Source organism: Embiotoca jacksoni, unplaced genomic scaffold, assembly GCF_022577435.1.
Source record: "Embiotoca jacksoni isolate LCO1_2020_lvr unplaced genomic scaffold, fEmbJac1.0.p SCAF_43, whole genome shotgun sequence".
NCBI classification, from domain to species: Eukaryota; Metazoa; Chordata; class Actinopteri; family Embiotocidae; genus Embiotoca; species Embiotoca jacksoni.
Window position 1 is genome coordinate 2,403,804 of NW_027185396.1, and position 18,983 is coordinate 2,422,786.

The following is an 18,983-nucleotide window of genomic DNA, read 5'->3' on the forward strand; positions in this document are numbered from 1 at the left end:
GTTGTTAGCTAAAGTCACTCCTTCTTATTAGTTTTCTGGAGGTCCATCTGAAAATAATCCCTCATTCATTAGAAAAGAAGATTCAAGAAGACCTGTTTTTGGGGGCGTGTCTGTTTGATTGACAGGTCTGTGGTGCAGTCAGGTTACAGCTATCGGTGGGCGGGACGTAGTATCCTCAGGTTTCCGATCAGATCGGTCAGATCCACCGCTGGCTCCTCCCCCAGCTCGTCCAAATATGGTCACTTCCTGCTCCAAACCGCTCCGAACTAGCAAAGATGGTGATGGACAGAATCTGAACTGGAGGATTCATAACGTTCACAAACCAACGATGACATCACTGATGGATGATGACATCACTGATGGATGCTGCTTGATTATTACCTTACATTTGCATAATTGCCTGGTATCAGGTATATTTAAATCTAAACAGCAGACGTTTCATACAACATATAACTTTACTTCCATCTAGAATGAGGGTACTTCTTCACTCTTATTTTTTGTCTTGTCTTGGTTCACATTATTACTGCTAGCAGCTCCCACTTCCCACCATTCACGTGTTGCGTAAGCTCGCCAAAGCGGAGAGATGTGTACGAAGTAAGAAGTCTTCAGATTTAGCTCTAATCAGTAACTGTGCTGGTTTCCCACAAGCTCTTCCTTTAGTAATTACGAATACTGGCGTTGCTCCACTTTCCTTTCCTGCAGTGGTTTCCCTGGACGGCGGCCTCAGCTGCAGCCCTGCTGCTAATCTGTACTTCACTGGCCTACTACTCAGGATCTAATGCTGAGTCACGACCTCGGAGTCGGCCGTTCACCCTCTGATTCTCTGCCTTTCCAGTCCAAACACGTACGTGCTGTTTGGTGTTGGTTGGTGTGCGTCTGCTCTGAACTGAATCACCTCGCTGGCTGCAGTTCGGTCGTGCCCTCGCCTGAGCTTTTGTCAGCCTTGTGGGGCGTGTCCTGAGAGGTGCAGCTAACATCAGGCTCCATCTGATAACTACTGGTGGTGCGAACAGGAATGCACATGTGTGTTTGCATCCAGTATGTTCTGCATTATTTGACTTCTGAGTCCAAAGCTGTGGAAACCTGCCGTGGATCTCCCACTCAGAGATCTGACTCTCTCTCTGGAGTCCCGAGGTGGAAAACTACCTTTGATGTTAATCTTTCTTTTCATTGTGCAAAAGCAGCAGAAGTGAAGTCACCATCCAGGCAGTATTATGAGATTTCCTTTCGGCTCCACAGGCGAAGACCTGCTGATGTATGTAGTGGATTAAGAAGTAATTTGAAGGGAAATCATTTCCTCGCTGGCTAAACTGAATATTTAAAGATGTTGTGTTTGGTTGCTTCTTTTTCAAATCAAGCAGGTGTTTGATTTTCATTTGAAACATCAAGGCTTTGATTAAGTCAGGAAACATCAGAGGTTTGAGAGAAACCTCATTTCACCTGGTATTTACTTCCTGTAAAGATGTGACCCTCATATTCCTCTGAACACCGTCTGTGATGTCAGAAGCGTTTTGTCTGCCGGTTTTATCTTCCCTCCTCATTTGATCATGTTTCCTTCATGTCTGCTCTTTTTTCAGCCAAACGTTGTTAAACGGTTTCTTTTTTGTCCGTTTTGAAATGAAGCATCGACTCTAATGACGCATAGAGTTGACGCATCTTCTCCATGAAGTGAAGACAGTTGACAGCATCTGTAATGAGATTAATGGTGGTGGTGGTGGGTTGGTAACGAAAACTAGAATTGGTAATGTTCATGTCTCATTAGTTCAAGATCACAGATATGATTCCACAGAGGACAGTAATAAGTTGGGTCCACCATGATATCTGTGTTTGTACCAGAGAGGATCATAAATTGCCCGACTCGGTACTTTCAGCTCTCAACGCAGCTGAAATTGTTCAATCATCTCGAATCACACTTTGACAGAAAAATGCAGTGAGTTTAATTTGATGGCAGCTCTGAGTGCTTCTCCTCATTTCCTCAGGCTTGCTTACATACACAGTAATCAATAAGTTGTACGTGTTGTTTTCATGCTGCTTCTGTGTGTTCATGCTGAGAACTATTTGCTCAGATGTTTACTCCAAACCATTTCATTACAGCTGTGTAATTTTCACGTAATTTAATCTGGGGAGACACAATCGTTGCGGCTTTAAGGTGCGTTACGATGATTTATGACGGCTCCCGAGGATTTTTTTCCATTGCAGTGCAAAATTGCATTCATGCATCAGAAGAATTGAATCAGTGTGAACACACATGATCCCTTTGGATTTACTAAATATTCATGTTTTATAAAATGCACAGAGAATAAAAGAGAAGCATATTTGTAAGTTTGCAAGAAAGACATTTCACTGTTGTCTGTTCAACAGCAGCTGAAATGAGAGAAGCTGCTCCACCTTAAAGGTCCTCCCTCCTGAACTGGGAGTGCTCAGGTTAGGCTCACGAATTGTCGCTAACTTCATGGCTAACCAAGCGACAGCCAACAGCAACGAAAGGAACCAGTTTTCTACAACGTGTTGATCAGTGCAGTGAAGGCTGAATTTCTCTGATATCCCTTCGAGGTCCCGCATGCGCCTGATTGCTCAGCGGTCGTTATGACTACCGAGTGCTGTGTTGCTGCTGTTGGTCGTTCTGTGTCAGCCTGACCGCTTTACTCAGGTCTCAGTGTGCTACCTGCTGGCTCATGCACACTCAAGGCGATACTGTGGCTAGAAGATATCTTGTATTGTGAGACTTGTGCATGTGCTGCACGGAGTTTCTTCTTCCTGTTTGTTTATTCCTCTTTTTCTCAGCATTCTCTGTCCTGATCAGCGGTACTTAAACCCCTGGAGGTGCCTGACCCGGAGGTTGGTAGAACGTTTTAGAAAGGCTTGACTCATTTTTGTTTTACGATTCATATTTTATTGAACAATAAGATCAAACATCCAACATGGAGCAGAAAGAAAAGCGATATATTTCTATATATGAACGAGCAGCTGTGTAAACCGCAGAGAGACTCTGAATGCAGGAACATGTTATTGCACAAACACACTAAATACAACAAATTAACCAGAAATAAACCGCAAATAAAACTCAATACAAAAAATAAATTTAGAAGCAAGAACCAAACTAAAAACAACAACAGCAATAACAAACAACAAACAAGCAAACAACAAGAAAAAACAAACCCCAAAAAAGCAGCAACAAAATAGAGAAAGGTTCATAAAGGTTTCCGATGCGCTAAGAACAAACACGTATTCAGTTTCCTTCGTTGTATTTGAGTCAAAACATGTGAAGATGATCTGAGTGGGCCTCAACGATCAATAATAATAAAAACACTGAACGCTTGTAAGTTTCATCGTTGGACGCAGCAGTGCTTATCGGGAAACTGGGAGTTAACCACATTATGCAAAAGTTAGTGTTCCACAATGTCACTTCTATTCATTTGTATTAGAACTATGATGATTCGTACCTATAAATGCTGCTGCAGCGAAAAAATTTCCCCTTGTGGGATTAATAAAGTAACTATCTATGTATCTATCTATCTATTCTGCCTGATCAACCGCCTCTCCATATCATATATCATATACATCATATACCTGAAAAACCCGAACGCATCATGCTGGGATGAGTGTGTGCAATAACTAGTGAAGTGACCAAATCTAAAGAGTATTGGATGAATGGAAAAGCTCAAATTAGTTGGCAAATGGTTCAAATAATATCGTTAAATGTTCACAATTTATAGCTGAAAGTATTTTATTTAAAAGAATGTAAATGAAAATGTACATTGAGCTGATGTGGCTGTAAACAGCACAAACAAGCTGCCTGCAGCCGGAAAGCAGATATCCTCCGTGACCTCCCGGAGAGACGGGATCCTCCTCCCGGCCTGCTTCTACACACCTCAATGTGTCTCGGGCTGCAGCGTGTTGGCAGGATGTTCACTAGTTCAGTCTGATGTGTACACACACACACACACACACACACACACACACACACACAGAGAGAGAGAGCCAGGCTTATCGTGTCGTGGTGTTCAAGGACATGGGAACCCGGGTTTGTTTGGACTCTGGTGTCTTGAGATGGGTTGGCGTTGCCTGACCGCCATGCAGGAGATATAACGGTGGCACCGAGCGTTCTGCTGGTTGCTTCTTATCTTGTTGTTGTGATGTCTGTGGGGATTTGGGCCAAAGCCTTTTTGCTCAAGGTCTGTGTTTGGTTATCATCTCACTTAAATACATACGCAGACACAAAAATCCAAAAACATGCAGGATACTTGTAGTTTGATATTTCAAAAATGTGCAAAAAGTCAGATTTGCACCTTTACTAACAATCAAACACTGTATTAAAAGTCTAAAAATGTTTATACATATGCATGTGCTGCCAAAATAGACTTTTTCTCTTCAGGTTTGTGAGACATTTCCCTTTTGAATAATGTGTGACATTTATTCTCCAGACAGATCGTTTCTTCAGAAGTAAAGTATAAAGTACAAAAGTTCATGAATTAACTTCTAAATTCTCAAATCAGATGAAGAAACCTACTGAAGTCGTCTCACCTCCAACTTCACGTGCCTCGTCCGTGCTTATCTGTGACATGCATCCTTCTGCCTCTGTAGCAGAGGTCAAAGGTCACATCAGCAGAGAGCTGTGAATGTGAATGTGAATGCTGCTTTGTTCTCGCCTGCAGTTTTTTAGCTATTTGGCCCAAATCACACACATGCATGCACATGACCCCCACATGCAGATATGTGACGTGCACCCCCCGCTCCTTCTCCTCTCATTCCCTCTGTCCGACCTCGTCTCAGCACCAGAGCAGCTTCAGGGTTTTAAATGGTATTAACCTCTGTGGCCTTGGCTCGATGTCTCAGCTCAGTTTATTTGTCAAAACCTTGAAGATAAAAATAAATAATTAAACATCAAATCTGCATAATTTTAATCAATCTGTTCATGTAACTTTTACATCACATCATGAGCTGCTCCCGAACACGAGACTGAGTTTTCATTAGTCGTTTGGTTGCAAGATGGAAAAAAAAAACTTCAAAATACATCAGACTGGAGATAACAGACTGGATATAAAAGAGTTCGTAGCTTCAGGTCTGTAAAATGGTTCTGATCCAGAAGTGTCTTCAGCTGCAATACCAGCGAGTGCCACTAGAGGTCGGCTCCAAAAAGCCTCCGGCTCCATAGACTCCCATTCAACTTCTCTCATCAAATCCAAAGTGAATAAAATGTGTCCATCAGTTATCTCGGTGTTGTTAGCTAAAGTCACTCCTTCTTATTAGTTTTCTGGAGGTCCATCTGAAAATAATCCCTCATTCATTAGAAAAGAAGATTCAAGAAGACCTGTTTTTGGGGGCGTGTCTGTTTGATTGACAGGCCTGTGGTGCAGTCAGGTTACAGCTATCGGTGGGCGGGACGTAGTATCGTCAGGTTTCCCATCAAGCTGGGGAGAAGTGTTTGTCAGCCTTGGGACTTAAACAATTATTTAATTCTCCAAAAATATCCATTTGGATATTTAAATTAACATTTTTAACGTGTGATGACGAGCCGACTGTTTGCTTGAACTAACGACTGTTAGTCGACCGGAAGAATCTTTTGTCAAAAGCAGCTCTTATTTTTGGGACAACAGACAGTCTACATTTACATCCAAAGATTAATATCACTATTTTATGTGTCTCCTGATGAAACCTGGATAATCAGCAACCAGTCTCAAACTAACAGACTGTGTTGAGTTGTTTGTGATGGAAACAATAGTAGAGAATAGTGATTTATGCTGCTTTGGATTTCTTCAACAGTCAGTGGGACCGTGCAGCTTTATGGTTTAGTGCAGACAGGAAGTTGAGGTTGTTCAAGGACGTTCAGGGTTGTTCTACCTCACTCCACTCTCCCTCCCTCCACCCTCCACTCTCCCTCCCTTCACCCTTCACTCTCCCTCCCTTCACCCTTCACTCTCCCTCCCTTCACCCTTCACTCTCCCTCCCTTCACCCTTCACTCTCCCTCCCTTCACCCTTCACTCTCCCTTCACTCCACTCTCCCTTCACTCTCCCTCCACTCTCCCTCCCTCCACCCTCCCTTCACTCACCCTTCGCTCTCCCTCCCTTCACCCTTCACTCTCCCTTCACTCCACTCTCCCTTCACTCTCCCTCCACTCTCCCTCCCTCCACCCTCCCTTCACTCACCCTCCACTCACCCTCCACTCACCCTTCACTCCACTCTCCCTCCACTCTCCCTCCACCCTCCCTCCACTCTCCCTCCGCTCTCCCTCCACTCTCCCTTCACTCACCCTTCACTCTCCCTCCCTTCACCCTTCACCCTTCACCCTCCACCCTCCCTCCACTCACCCTTCACTCTCCCTCCGCCCTCCCTCCACCCTCCCTTCACTCACCCTTCACTCTCCCTCCCTTCACCCTTCACCCTCCACTCACCCTCCACTCACCCTTCACTCCACTCTCCCTCCACTCTCCCTCCGCTCTCCCTCCACTCTCCCTCCACTCTCCCTTCACTCTCCCTCCCTTCACCCTTCACCCTCCACCCTCCCTCCACTCACCCTTCACTCCACTCTCCCTCCACTCTCCCTCCGCCCTCCCTCCACCCTCCCTTCACTCTCCCTCCACCCTCCCTCCACTCTCCCTTCACTCACCCTTCACTCTCCCTCCCTTCACCCTTCACCCTCCACCCTCCCTCCACTCACCCTTCACTCTCCCTCCGCCCTCCCTCCACTCTCCCTTCACTCACCCTTCACTCTCCCTCCCTTCACCCTTCACCCTCCACTCACCCTCCACTCACCCTTCACTCCACTCTCCCTCCACTCTCCCTCCACCCTCCCTCCACTCTCCCTCCACCCTCCCTCCACTCTCCCTCCGCTCTCCCTCCGCTCTCCCTCCACTCTCCCTTTGCCCTCCCTCCACCCTCCCTTCACTCTCCCTCCACTCTCCCTCCACTCTCCCTCCACTCTCCCTCCCTTCACCCTTCACCCTCCACTCACCCTCCACTCACCCTTCACTCCACTCTCCCTCCACTCTCCCTCCACCCTCCCTCCACTCTCCCTCCACCCTCCCTCCACTCTCCCTCCGCTCTCCCTCCACTCTCCCTCCACCCTCCCTCCACTCTCCCTCCGCTCTCCCTCCGCTCTCCCTTCACTCACCCTTCACTCTCCCTCCCTTCACCCTTCACCCTCCACCCTCCCTCCACTTTCCCTCCACTCTCCCTTCACTCACCCTTCACTCTCCCTCCCTTCACCCTTCACCCTCCACCCTCCCTCCACTCACCCTCCACTCTCCCTCCGCCCTCCCTCCACTCTCCCTTCGCTCTCCCTCCGCTTTCCCTCCACCCTCCCTTCACCCTCCCTCCACCCTCCCTCCACTCTCCCTCCACTCTCCCTTCACCCTCCACTCTCCCTTCACTCTCCCTCCGCTCTCCCTCCGCTCTCCCTCCACCCTCCCTTCACTCTCCCTCCACCCTCCCTTCACTCTCCCTCCACTCTCCCTCCGCTCTCCCTCCACCCTCCCTCCAGCCTCCCTCCACCCTCCCTCCGCTCTCCCTCCACCCTCCCTTCACTCTCCCTCCACCCTCCCTCCACTCTCCCTTCACTCTCCCTCCACTCTCCCTTCACCCTCCACTCTCCCTTCACTCTCCCTCCACCCTCCCTCCACTCTCCCTCCACTCTCCCTTCACCCTCCACTCTCCCTTCACTCTCCCTCCACCCTCCCTTCACTCTCCCTCCACCCTCCCTCCACTCTCCCTCCACCCTCCCTCCACTCTCCCTCAGTGTCCAGAAGAAAGCGGCTGTGCATTCCAGCAGCCTGGAGACCGTTCCCCTCTTTCAGCCAGTGGCCCGCAGAGTGACAGAGGAATTAGAATAAGAATAGCTGCCCATTCACCCCAGTGCCCCAGTGCCGAGCCGAGGGAGAAAAAGAGGGGAGTGCGGAGGGAAGAGGGGGGGTCCCCGCACGCACTCTGCGCTCTCATTGGTGGACCTGCGTTCCCTCTGTTTTTACATCGCTGGTGCTTTCAAGTTTGTTTTACGCATTCTGGTGCATATACACGGCACACATGTGCATGCACGCGTAAATGTACACACTCACTGGGGTGTGGGACTAACACACACACACACACACACACACACACACACACACACACACACACACACACACACACACACACACACACACACACACACACACACACACACACACACACACACACACACACGTGCACCGCAGTACGGTAGTCTGCACGCTGTCAGGAGGAACCGGCCTGCGGAGAGCCAGAGAGATCAGGTCTGACCACGCAGTCCGGAGGAGGAGATTCACAGGAGAGGTGGAGTGAGTACAACGCTGCTCTAAGGTCTTCATTATTACTCCACTGCTGCACTGTTTTCTCAGCAACTTCCACTTCCCAGTGACTTTTTCTTCTACATTCCTGTGAAGGTTTTGGATTAACATGTGACCTTGTGCTGTCACCACCTCTGCAGGTCACTTGTGGCTAAACTGTGAACTCTGTTAACAATGTCGCTGTTAAAATTTAACAGTAGCTCGGTGGTTCAGCGGTGCAACATGTGGTTTTCCAGCTCCTTATGGCTCGTTTGCTTCTCACACAGTTCATTGAGACGTGTTCGTGATCATCTCGGTGGCTGCGAGCAGCCAGTGTAACATAGGAAGGTGGTTTTATTGTGATGTTCTTGTTGAAATCGTGAGCCAGTCGCCTCTTGAGCTCTTTAGCTCTCCGCGATTGTCTGCAGATCTCTAACTCTCTGCACCACAGCTACGGTGGTAAAACAAAAAAGAGTTTGTAAACCCCCCTAACTTATGTCAACCGCTCTGTGGTGAGCCCACGAGGGCCATGATGGATGGACAGATGACCCTCCACGTCGATCCAGATGGTCTTTGTTTCAGTTTCAGTTTGGGGTTTTTCAGCAGATCTCAACTGAAACGTGACTGAAAAGCTTCTGAATTTCTTTCACTGTTTTCCTTTATTTATCTTTTCTTTAAATCTTTTATCTCTGTATCTCTTTAAATCAGCTGCACCTTCGTTTCTGTCTCCACATTTTGGCATTCTGCCTTTTTTTCTTCACTTGTGTGTCCTCTCTGTACTTCACTCTCTAGAAAATATAGATCTTAAAAAAAAAATCTGACAGCAGTTACAGATGAACATAATGAGTTGGAAATATAAAAGCAAATTTACCTTCAGGTTAACTTGATTTATCAGTCTGTGTTTGAATAGCAACAAGCAAACTAAACAACACAAACATAAAAAGACAGTCAGCCTATTTATGTCTCACTTTGATCGCACAATAGTCTAATAACAATAATATAAAACAAATTGCGCAGCTATAATATTCTCCTTAACATCTGTTTAATTGTAACCCCTCCACTTGCTTTAAACTAAAAAATGTTTAAATGATTTGTTTGTAGCATAAAAGCAGGAGAAATAAACACATTCATATACTTGTGATGCACTATCAAACAGGTAATATTACATCTGCAGTTTATTAGGACACGAGTTGACTTGAAGCTGCTGTGTTGTATTTGCATGCGAATATAATAAAAGCTAACCTGTCATTGTTGCGGCTACAGCGAGCGACCTCATACATGTGTAAATCCAGTGAGGTGAGTGGGTCGGTGCTGTGTGGTCGCCCCCTCGGTGGTCGTGCGTTTGACAGCGAGAGTGTGTGTCCTCTTTATCGCCACGCTGAGTGTGAAAACGCCTCCCAGCAGAGACCTGCTTTAAGATGCAGACCTGGATTAGAGAGGAAGGTTAAGCTATTTAAGAAATTCTTTAAAATCGAAGACCTTTAAATTTGTCATTTGTACGGCGACAAAGCCGTCGTCCCTCCAACTCAAAGAGGTTTATTTAGGCTTTAAAAGAAGTCCCGACTCTGACACACTTCCTGAGGGAGAGTCGGTCTGTTCAGTTCCTCTGCTTCTCCTGGAACCACCTTTTTATTTCAGCTCATATTTGGTCAGTGTGTGTGTTCTTACACACACACACACACACACACACACACACACACACACACACACACACACTGTGGCCTGTCCTATTCAGTAAGCAGATCTCTGTTTGTGGAACCAGAAAAGATGTTTTCTCAACACAATAAGAAAACTTTTCTTTTTGCTAGACAGAAGCAACATTTTGCAGTTTTTGTAATTTTTTTAAAGCTACTTTGTGTGAAGTTGTAACATTTCTACAGCTCTTCAAATAATTTGACTGCAGCCAAACCAGACCGTCTTTCAGACCTTTACCATCTAAAGTTCACTGGTTAATGGACAGAATCACTTCAAGGTTTGTGGGACATTTTCTGTGTCCTGAGAAGCAGTAAAACAAACAATACCTGTGGTGTGACATAAACTCCGCCTCTTTTCTTCTTCTGGCGGTTATATAGGGGTATTTCACTCGACGAGGCCTCTTGAGATGTTTTATGGATTTCTTTGTCGCACTCTGAGATTATTTGTGTGTGTTACAGACACCCAGGCAGCCTGATGTCGGTGCGTCCGGGCGTCTTGATGCCCATCATGACTACACATCTGAGCCTCCTCATGCTGGGTGAGTAGAAATCATTGATCTCTATAAGCTGTGTCTGTTCTTGGGTTCAGTCGTAATGGAACAAAATCAGTGCACCTTGATTTGTGGTGGAAAAGCAAAGCAGACCGAGCACAACATCTCATGATAACAAATGTGCAGTTTTAGCAGAAATTTTAAATCAGGGGTATTAAAACTAATCTGCTAAATAATTGAACTTTCAAGAAATCCATCGTTTTAAATAACGAATTTAATTTATATTTACTTCAGTTTTGTTTTATTAAAGTCAAAGTAAAGTCCCCTCAAGCAGTTAAACACAGACTGTTTATAAAAGCGTTCGTAGTTTCCGGTTCTGAAAAATGAGGCTGATCCAGAAGTGCCTTAAGCTGCAATACCAGCGAGTGCCACTAGAGGTCGGCTCCAAAAAGCCTCCGGCTCCATAGACTCCCATTCAACTTCTCTCATCAAATCCAAAGTGAATAAAATGTGTCCATCAGTTATCTCGGTGTTGTTAGCTAAAGTCACTCCTTCTTATTAGTTTTCTGGAGGTCCATCTGAAAATAATCCCTCATTCATTAGAAAAGAAGATTCAAGAAGACCTGTTTTTGGGGGCGTGTCTGTTTGATTGACAGGCCTGTGGTGCAGTCAAGTTACAGCTATTGGTGGGCGGGACGTAGTATCGTCAGGTTTCCAATCAGATCGGTCAGATCCACCGCTGGCTCCTCCCCCAGCTCGTCCAAATATGGTCACTTCCTGCTCCAAACCATTCCGAACTAACAAGATGGTGACGGACAGAATCTGAACTGGAGGATTCATAACGTTCACAAACCAACGATGACATCACAAGTTACATTTTCTCCCTTTCATATTCATCATCATGTGACATCCTTCTGATCTCAGCAGCTCCAGCTAGCAACAGGACAGATTCTTTTGTGATCATGTGACCTCCTCAATGAGCAGCAGCAGGTCAGCATGTGAAACCTGTTCATTAACACTGAGGTTTTCTCATCCTTCAGTGTGTCGTCCTTTTTTTTGCGTTTCCCAGATTCATATTCTGCATCTACATAGACATTAGACTTTTAATGCAGACTGATCTCAGGGTTGAGCTGCAGGTGTTTGTCGTGACTGTGAGGAACAGGAACTGAATGTTTCTTCAAGTTCATTTTTAGTCCACTTTAAATGAGGCGGTGGCTCATAACAACTCTTATTGTATACTTATAACAGCGCCACAATTTAGCATCACTCGTTGGGCGACATTGCAGCAGTGTGCATGTTTTAATGAATATAAAATATTGACTGGCTGTCAGACTCCGTGTGAACGGAGCAGGCTTTGAGTGAAACACCATGAAGAGCATTTGTGCCTTTAAGCATGAAGTAAAGACAAGAGGGTTTTTTAGCATCTGTTTCCATTTCACAGAATCCACTTCTATTTGTTATGAGGTGGAGTATAACAGGACCCGAATGCAGACTCACAGACTCGGGTATCAGTTCAAAATACAGTCTTTATTCCAACAAACAAACAAACAAACAAACAAACGGTGGCACCTACAGTGTCTATTTCCTTCCAAGTCGGGAGGGCAACTCAACCGACTGATCCGGGGAGACGCAGCCAGCAGAACAGCGGACAGGACCGCTGGAAAAACAGTCTCTATTCTCCGAGTCGGGAGGGCAACTCAACCGACTGATCACTCCGATAGGGAGCTCTGCAGCTGGAACAGGAACAGGAGGAACGAGAACGAGACGGACGGGGGACTGGCGGTCCTTGCGGTGATCACCAGGCACTCGCAGTGTCTAGCTGTTGCTAGTAGTAGTAATGCACCGACAACCAGAAGAGTGCCGGGGCAGGGTACATACACACACACACACACACACACACACACACACACACACACACACACACACACACACACACACACACACACTCAGAGCGAACAGCGGAGGATTATGTCACTCAGGTTGAGGTTCGGGATTTTATCAAAGTTAAAAAGAAAATGTCGTTTTTATTTCAGCCACTCCACCTCGTCACGACTCAGAGGGATTACATGCGTTACAGCGGTGGTTAAAAGTTAAGAATTTTCTACATTTCTGCATAAATATGACTTAAAACATCATCAGATTTTCATACATGTCCTAAAAGTCGATAAAGAGAACCCAATTAAACAAATACTTTATGGAGGAAAATGATCCAATCTTATCTGTGATTATGTGAAGCTCCATGATGAGCAGCTGATTAGACCTTTTAAGCACCACTGTATACGTTCCCTTCCTAACTCACCTGCTCACAGGTATGTAGGTCAGGTCCTGTGTTGATCATTAACTGCATTTATATGTGTATGTTGGACGCTGTCAGTTTCAATAATAGTGAGCTTGAGTTGGCTTTAGTTCTGCAGTACATGTTGGTGAATGAATGAATGAATGGATCAATTGAAGAATCAATAAATCAAAGTTATCTCGACCGGTTGAGGATTTCCTTAAAGATCTTTTAGTGTGACGTAATCTGACTTCTGCACAAATTACCATATAACACGTCACAGTCTTTTTCCTATGAAGTTAGTTTTGTGTCTTTTTCATGCAAACAAAAGACAGTTTTGAGATCAAAAATTATATTTGTGGGTAAAAACATATAAACTGAGAATTCCCAGGAGAGGACTGCGTGTTGAGCTACATGGAGTTCAGATGACATTATACTTCTCTTTTCTATTGAACTGCTTTGAATGTGGCAGAGCGAGAATTTTTCTTTCTAATAGTTTTTATTATTTATATTTCATGTTGTCAGCGGTAGATAGAGAAGTTGTTATTAATGTGTGCTTATTATTTCCAAACCCCGACGCCCCGACGTATGGTCATATCTCTATTCAGCTACAAGTCAATCGGAACAATGGCAGAAGGTCAATAGTGTATATTTGTACAGCAAATCCAAAAACACCTGGGCCTGTTTCTTCCAAAGATTTTATGCCATCATGAATAAACCTCAAAATTTCCTCTGGAAGGTCTCACAACCAAAAACCATCAGGAAGTGTTTGTTGATGGTAGTTTAACATGACTACGACATGACTTTATCACTGGTGATGTGGAAATTATACATAACACTAAATTTTAAACTTTAGCTTTAATCAGTCCTGTTTCTGCAGTTTGGTCAGTTGAAGGTGAGTTAAACTGTATTTATTACATTTAAAAAAAGACTGTCAACGCTCTCCAACCTGTTCACTGTGCTGCTTCTCACGTTTCACGTTTCAACATGCAACATAAACTTTACAACAGATGGACAATGATGAGCTTTTTTTGGACATTTACTCCAATTTAAACCAACAAGTGAGAGTTGTAGTGTAAAGAAATGTCGTTGAAATGAATTACTTCAGTTGAAAGTATCCTAAAAAAAAAAGTGTCCAAGAGCTGCTCACGTTTAGTAACATTTATTCACACAGCTGAGCTCCACCCAAACCAGCTGGATAATCTTCTTTCATTTGAAGGATAACAAATTGATAGTCAGCACACATTTTGTATCACGACAGCTTAAATTCAACAGCACGTGCTGATTTTTTTCTGTATCCATTTCTTCATGTTTTTTGCGTTCTACAAAATTCCTAGATTTGTAGTAGGAAGTAGTAATGCCAATCTGGTTTGAAAAGTGTCACATAAAGTGTTTTAATTTAAGATTTAACGAATAAAATCCAGTGTTTCCCTTCGATTGAGGTCCTTCTGTCCTCCTGAAAGAAACTCAGCGGAAGAATTAGTATGTGAAAACACCTTCCAGTGGACTGCTGCTACTCTTCCAACAGAAATGTTGTTTCTCATTCAGCATCGGTAGCCTGTGTGTGTGTGTGTGTGTGTGTGTGAGTGTGTGTGTGTGTGTGTGTGTGTGTGTGTGTGTGTGTGTGTGTGTGTGTGTGTGTGTGTGTTGTTGAACCACACAGCTGCCTTCACAGAGGAAGTGTGTGCTGACATCATTTTGGTCCACTCTCCTCACACCTGGAGGTTTTTCTTAATGAATATCATTTTCCTTTCTGTCCTTGCATTCCTGCCATAACAGTGTATAAAGAGGGAGATGCCTCAGGCTGTGTTTACCTGCGGCTCTTCCTGTGTGTGTGTGTGTGTGTGTGTGTGTGTGTGTGTGTGTGTGTGTGCGTGTGCGTGTGTGTGCGTGTGTGTTTGCGTGTGTGTGTGTGTGTGTGTGTGTGTGTGTGTGTTTCATTGCCACGTGCTACACTGTAATCACTCCCTAACAAAACCAGCTGGTGTCAGACAACATCTGTGCAAATGGTTCCACAGCCTGGCTTTGTTTTGGACATTCACTGAAGCTCTTTTTGAGTTGGTTTTTTTTATCAAAGATTCCCACCAGGTTCACCATTTTACCAGATATTGACCTGACGATACTACGTCCCGCCCACCGATAGCTGTAACCTGACTGCACCACAGGCCTGTCAATCAAACAGACACGCCCCCAAAAACAGGTCTTCTTGAATCTTCTTTTCTAATGAATGAGGGATTATTTTCAGATGGACCTCCAGAAAACTAAGAAGAAGGAGTGACTTTAGCTAACAACACCGAGATAACTGATGGACACATTTTATTCACTTTGGATTTGATGAGAGAAGTTGAATGGGAGTCTATGGAGCCGGAGGCTTTTTGGAGCCGACCTCTAGTGGCACTCGCTGGTATTGCAGCTTCAGGCACTTCTTAATCGGCCTCATTGTTCAGACCTGGAAGCTACGAACACTTTTATTTACAGTCTTTGTGTTGTGTCTTGTCATTTTTGCAATAAAATGAACTAGCCCACTCTAATTGCTCTGTACTGTAGGTACAGATGCATTTACAAATCCAGTAAGAAACAAACTCCTGAAAGTGTTCCTGTCCGTGTAGTTTGGCCAACAGAAGAAACACGATGCACGCTCGCGTTCTCCATGCGCGTCAGGACAGGTGAAAACCAAGTAAAAGATCTGTTCCCTGCAGCCCACACAGAGAGGAGAACGAACACAGCCGTCACATCTCACATGTCAGGAGCATCTTCAGAAAAAATGAGGCCGTTTTCCATGTGAGTGTGAGCGTGGATGACGGCTTCACCCTGTAATTACCAGCACAAACACTGTTCTTCTGTGTCTGAACGCGGTCTGACAGAAAGCCATTAGATCGAGCAGCCTGCGTTCAGCAGCATTCCTCGCATGTGTGGTCGATTTCAAAACTCAAACTCGGTCATCAATTGAAGCTGAGGCTTAATTATGAGTGCTGAGGGTTACGTGCCGAGACAGCGTGGCGGGAGACGGTGTCACAACACACCTGAACGTTACCTCAGTCTGTCCGCGCTGAACCACATAAACAGTGCGATGATACAAAACCTTGTGCAATATAATAAGAGCAGAAATGAAATATTGTCTGAGAACAGTCAACAAGGAAATGAATAAAAAAAACAGCGAATTCAAATCAGATCATTAACAGTCGCTTTCTGCTTCTTTTATTTTGGTGAATTGTCATAAAGATTTAGAATGCAAAATGTTCTCCTTAAAATTGGCATATTTTAGAAACAAAAATTGCTTCGACACATTATTACTGTCTATTTATTATTATTATTGTTATTATTATTATTAATAATAATAATAACAATAAGCTTTATTTGTGTAGCACGTTTCTAAACTTGAGATATAAAGTGCTTCACATAAAATAAACAATTAAAACCAAATAAAACAACCTGTGAATTCAAACAAGTCTTCAAATCTAAAACAATGAACGTATAAAACAACCATAAAACAAATAAAAACAGTTATCGTATAAAAGAAATAAAATGGATCGATAAAATCAGCAAAGGCTCTATAATATTACTAATATTATTCTTACACATCAGGGACACTGTTGAATCAAAGCTGCTGTCTTTGAGCTGCATCTTCAGAAGAACTTGTCTTGAATTAGTTCCTCGTTTCATGTTACACTGCAGATAAAGTACAAACACGGTAGTTTCCATGTCCGGTGTTTGATGGAGCCTCACCTGGGGCAGGTTATTTGACCAGTGAATGAACCTGTTGTGTAAAGTCATACCTGTGCAGTGAGGTCACGTCCAACCCAGTTACAGTTTCTGTGTTTCCGTATTGTTTGAACAGGAGGGGCTGCTCGGTATCATTTTCAGCTTCAACATATCCAACATGTATAGGGGTGTTAAAATGTGCTCACGAAGGAACTTCAGTCTCACTTCAGTTTCATGGTTGCTCAGCATTGTGTTTGATGTTTGTTCAGGGTGTGTTGGATCTTCATCTACAGTCCATAGGTTCACCTGCACATGCACACTATGCACGTCTCCTTTGACCGCCGGCCCGCTTTACATTTGTAGTTCATTAGCCTACAGTGGATAACGTTACAGGCGGACGGTGGTTTATGTGCTGTCACTCCCTGACAGGTATATCTGAGCTGTGAGCAGCGATAACGTTTCACAGGAATTCAGAAAATCTTCTGGTAAATATTTTAGTTGAACTGGTGCCAAGACAGGTGTGTGTGTGTGTGTGTGTGTGTGTGTGTGTGGTGCGTGCGTGCGCGTGCGTGCGTGCGTGCGTGCGTGCGTGCGTGTGTGTGTGTGTGCGTGCGTGTGTGTGTGTGTGAGTGTGTCTGCGTGTGTGTGCGTGCGTGTGTGCGTGCGTGTGTGTGTGTGTGTGTGGAGAATGAAGCTGCAGTCATTTCTAAACTAAAAAAGATCTTTTGTCCTTTTTTACAACTACTTTACATCTAATTCTTTGCAGTTTTACATCCTGGTGTCAGTGGTCAGGTCATGCGACTGTGGACAGTTTGTGGAAGTTGTAGATCTTCTAGTAGTTCTTTAACTCTCTTTGGTGTGTGTTTATGCTTATCGTCCGGCTGCAGTATGAATCCTTCTCCACAAGGATGCAAACAAAAAGGGTGGAGCATGTCTCTGAAGGATGGAGGTCTACTTCTCCAAGTGTACCTGCACATTTGAATATTCCCACCAGCATGTTTGATACAAGCAGCATCCATCAGTGATGTCATCAACCATCAGTGATGTCATCGTCCATCAGTGATGTCATTGTTGGTTTGTGAACGTTATGAATCCTCCAGTTCAGATTCTGTCCGTCACCATCTTGCCAGTTCGGAGCGGTTTGGAGCAGGAAGTGACCATATTTGGACGAGCTGGGGGAGGAGCCAGAGGTGGATCTGACCGATCTGATCGGAAACCTGACGATACTACGTCCCGCCCACCGATAGCTGTAACCTGACTGCACCACAGACCTGTCAATCAAACAGACACGCCCCCAAAAACAGGTCTTCTTGAATCTTCTTTTCTAATGAATGAGGGATTATTTTCAGATGGACCTCCAGAAAACTAATAAGAAGGAGTGACTTTAGCTAACAACACCGAGATAACTGATGGACACATTTTATTCACTTTGGATTTGATGAGAGAAGTTGAATGGGAGTCTATGGAGCCAGAGGCTTTTTGGAGCCGACCTCTAGTGGCACTCGCTGGTATTGCAGCTGAAGACACTTCTGGATCAGAACCATTTTACAGACCTGAAGCTACGAACACTTTTATATCCAATCTATGATTGGATAACTATGGTCTGATTCTCCTTCCTGTTCCATCATCTTACATCCACCCTTCTGTCCTGACACAAATCTCTAAAAGATTCATAAGTAAAAAGCTCTTTTTTAATCATTCACTGTGTTTCTTAGCCCTCTCCAAGTGTTTTTCCGTGTTTCCCCTCCTGAGAAGATATTTAGAGACACCACTCATCCTCTGGCAGGACTTTTCATTCCTGAAATTTTGTGTTCTTTATTTACATATTCTGTATCTGTGACACAGCTCTCCGATGTGAACAAAGTTGGGTTTATCGATCTTCTTCCTGATCATGCTTTGGACCAACCGATCGATCTTCCACAGACCCCTTTAAAACCTCCAGTCTCGCCATGATTGGACACTGAGTCACTTTGGCATTTATTCAGAATAACACTTTTTGACCTCCAACACTTTCTTTTAGCTCTGATTCCACGTCTCCCACCAACATAACGCTATTCACGTTTCATGCAAAAACTCCTGACCGGCATGGCTTCCTTCACCACACCGCTGCTGCGTGATTTGCTGATTGGATAATTGCATGAATAAGCAGGTGGACACAGGTTAGCGCTCTGTGAATGCTCAGCAGCAATTATATCTTCCTAAAACACAGCAGAGGATGTTTCTGATTCCATCTCCAGCCGTCCACATCGTTGCCATCGTGCCTCGACACGTTGCTGCTCTGTTGTTCTCTGCAGATCAACAGGATGTACGGCCTTCAGAAATCTCTCTCTACATCTCTCATCCCCCGACCTCTCTGTGTACTCAGGATTATGAAGTCTTACATTTTTCTGGCAGGCACGGAAGTCGTGATTTGTGATAAAAGACTAGGACACGAGTGATTTATAAAAATAAAAAAAAAACACACACTAGGTGGTTTTGTGTAACGGCCCTTCACACTGGAACCAGCTTTCTCAAATCAAAGGCTGCAGATTTACTAACAT

General features: G+C 44.6%; 1 protein-coding gene across 3 annotated transcripts in view; it reads left to right on the forward strand.

Annotated features, from left to right (window-relative positions):
* lamb2l (laminin, beta 2-like) overlaps positions 1 to 18,983 on the forward strand; it is a 60,264-nt gene that overhangs the window by 4,426 nt on the left and 36,855 nt on the right. The window contains exons 1-2 of one of the 3 annotated variants that reach the window (XM_069169134.1): positions 8,045 to 8,293; positions 10,435 to 10,514. In XM_069169134.1, the coding sequence (XP_069025235.1) occupies positions 10,451 to 10,514 (64 nt within the window). In that variant the 5' untranslated portion in view covers positions 8,045 to 8,293; positions 10,435 to 10,450. Of the gene's footprint in view, positions 1 to 8,044; positions 8,294 to 8,420; positions 8,443 to 10,434; positions 10,515 to 18,983 lie in introns of those variants that run through there. The other 2 variants (XM_069169135.1, XM_069169132.1) reach the window with 2 other exon arrangements.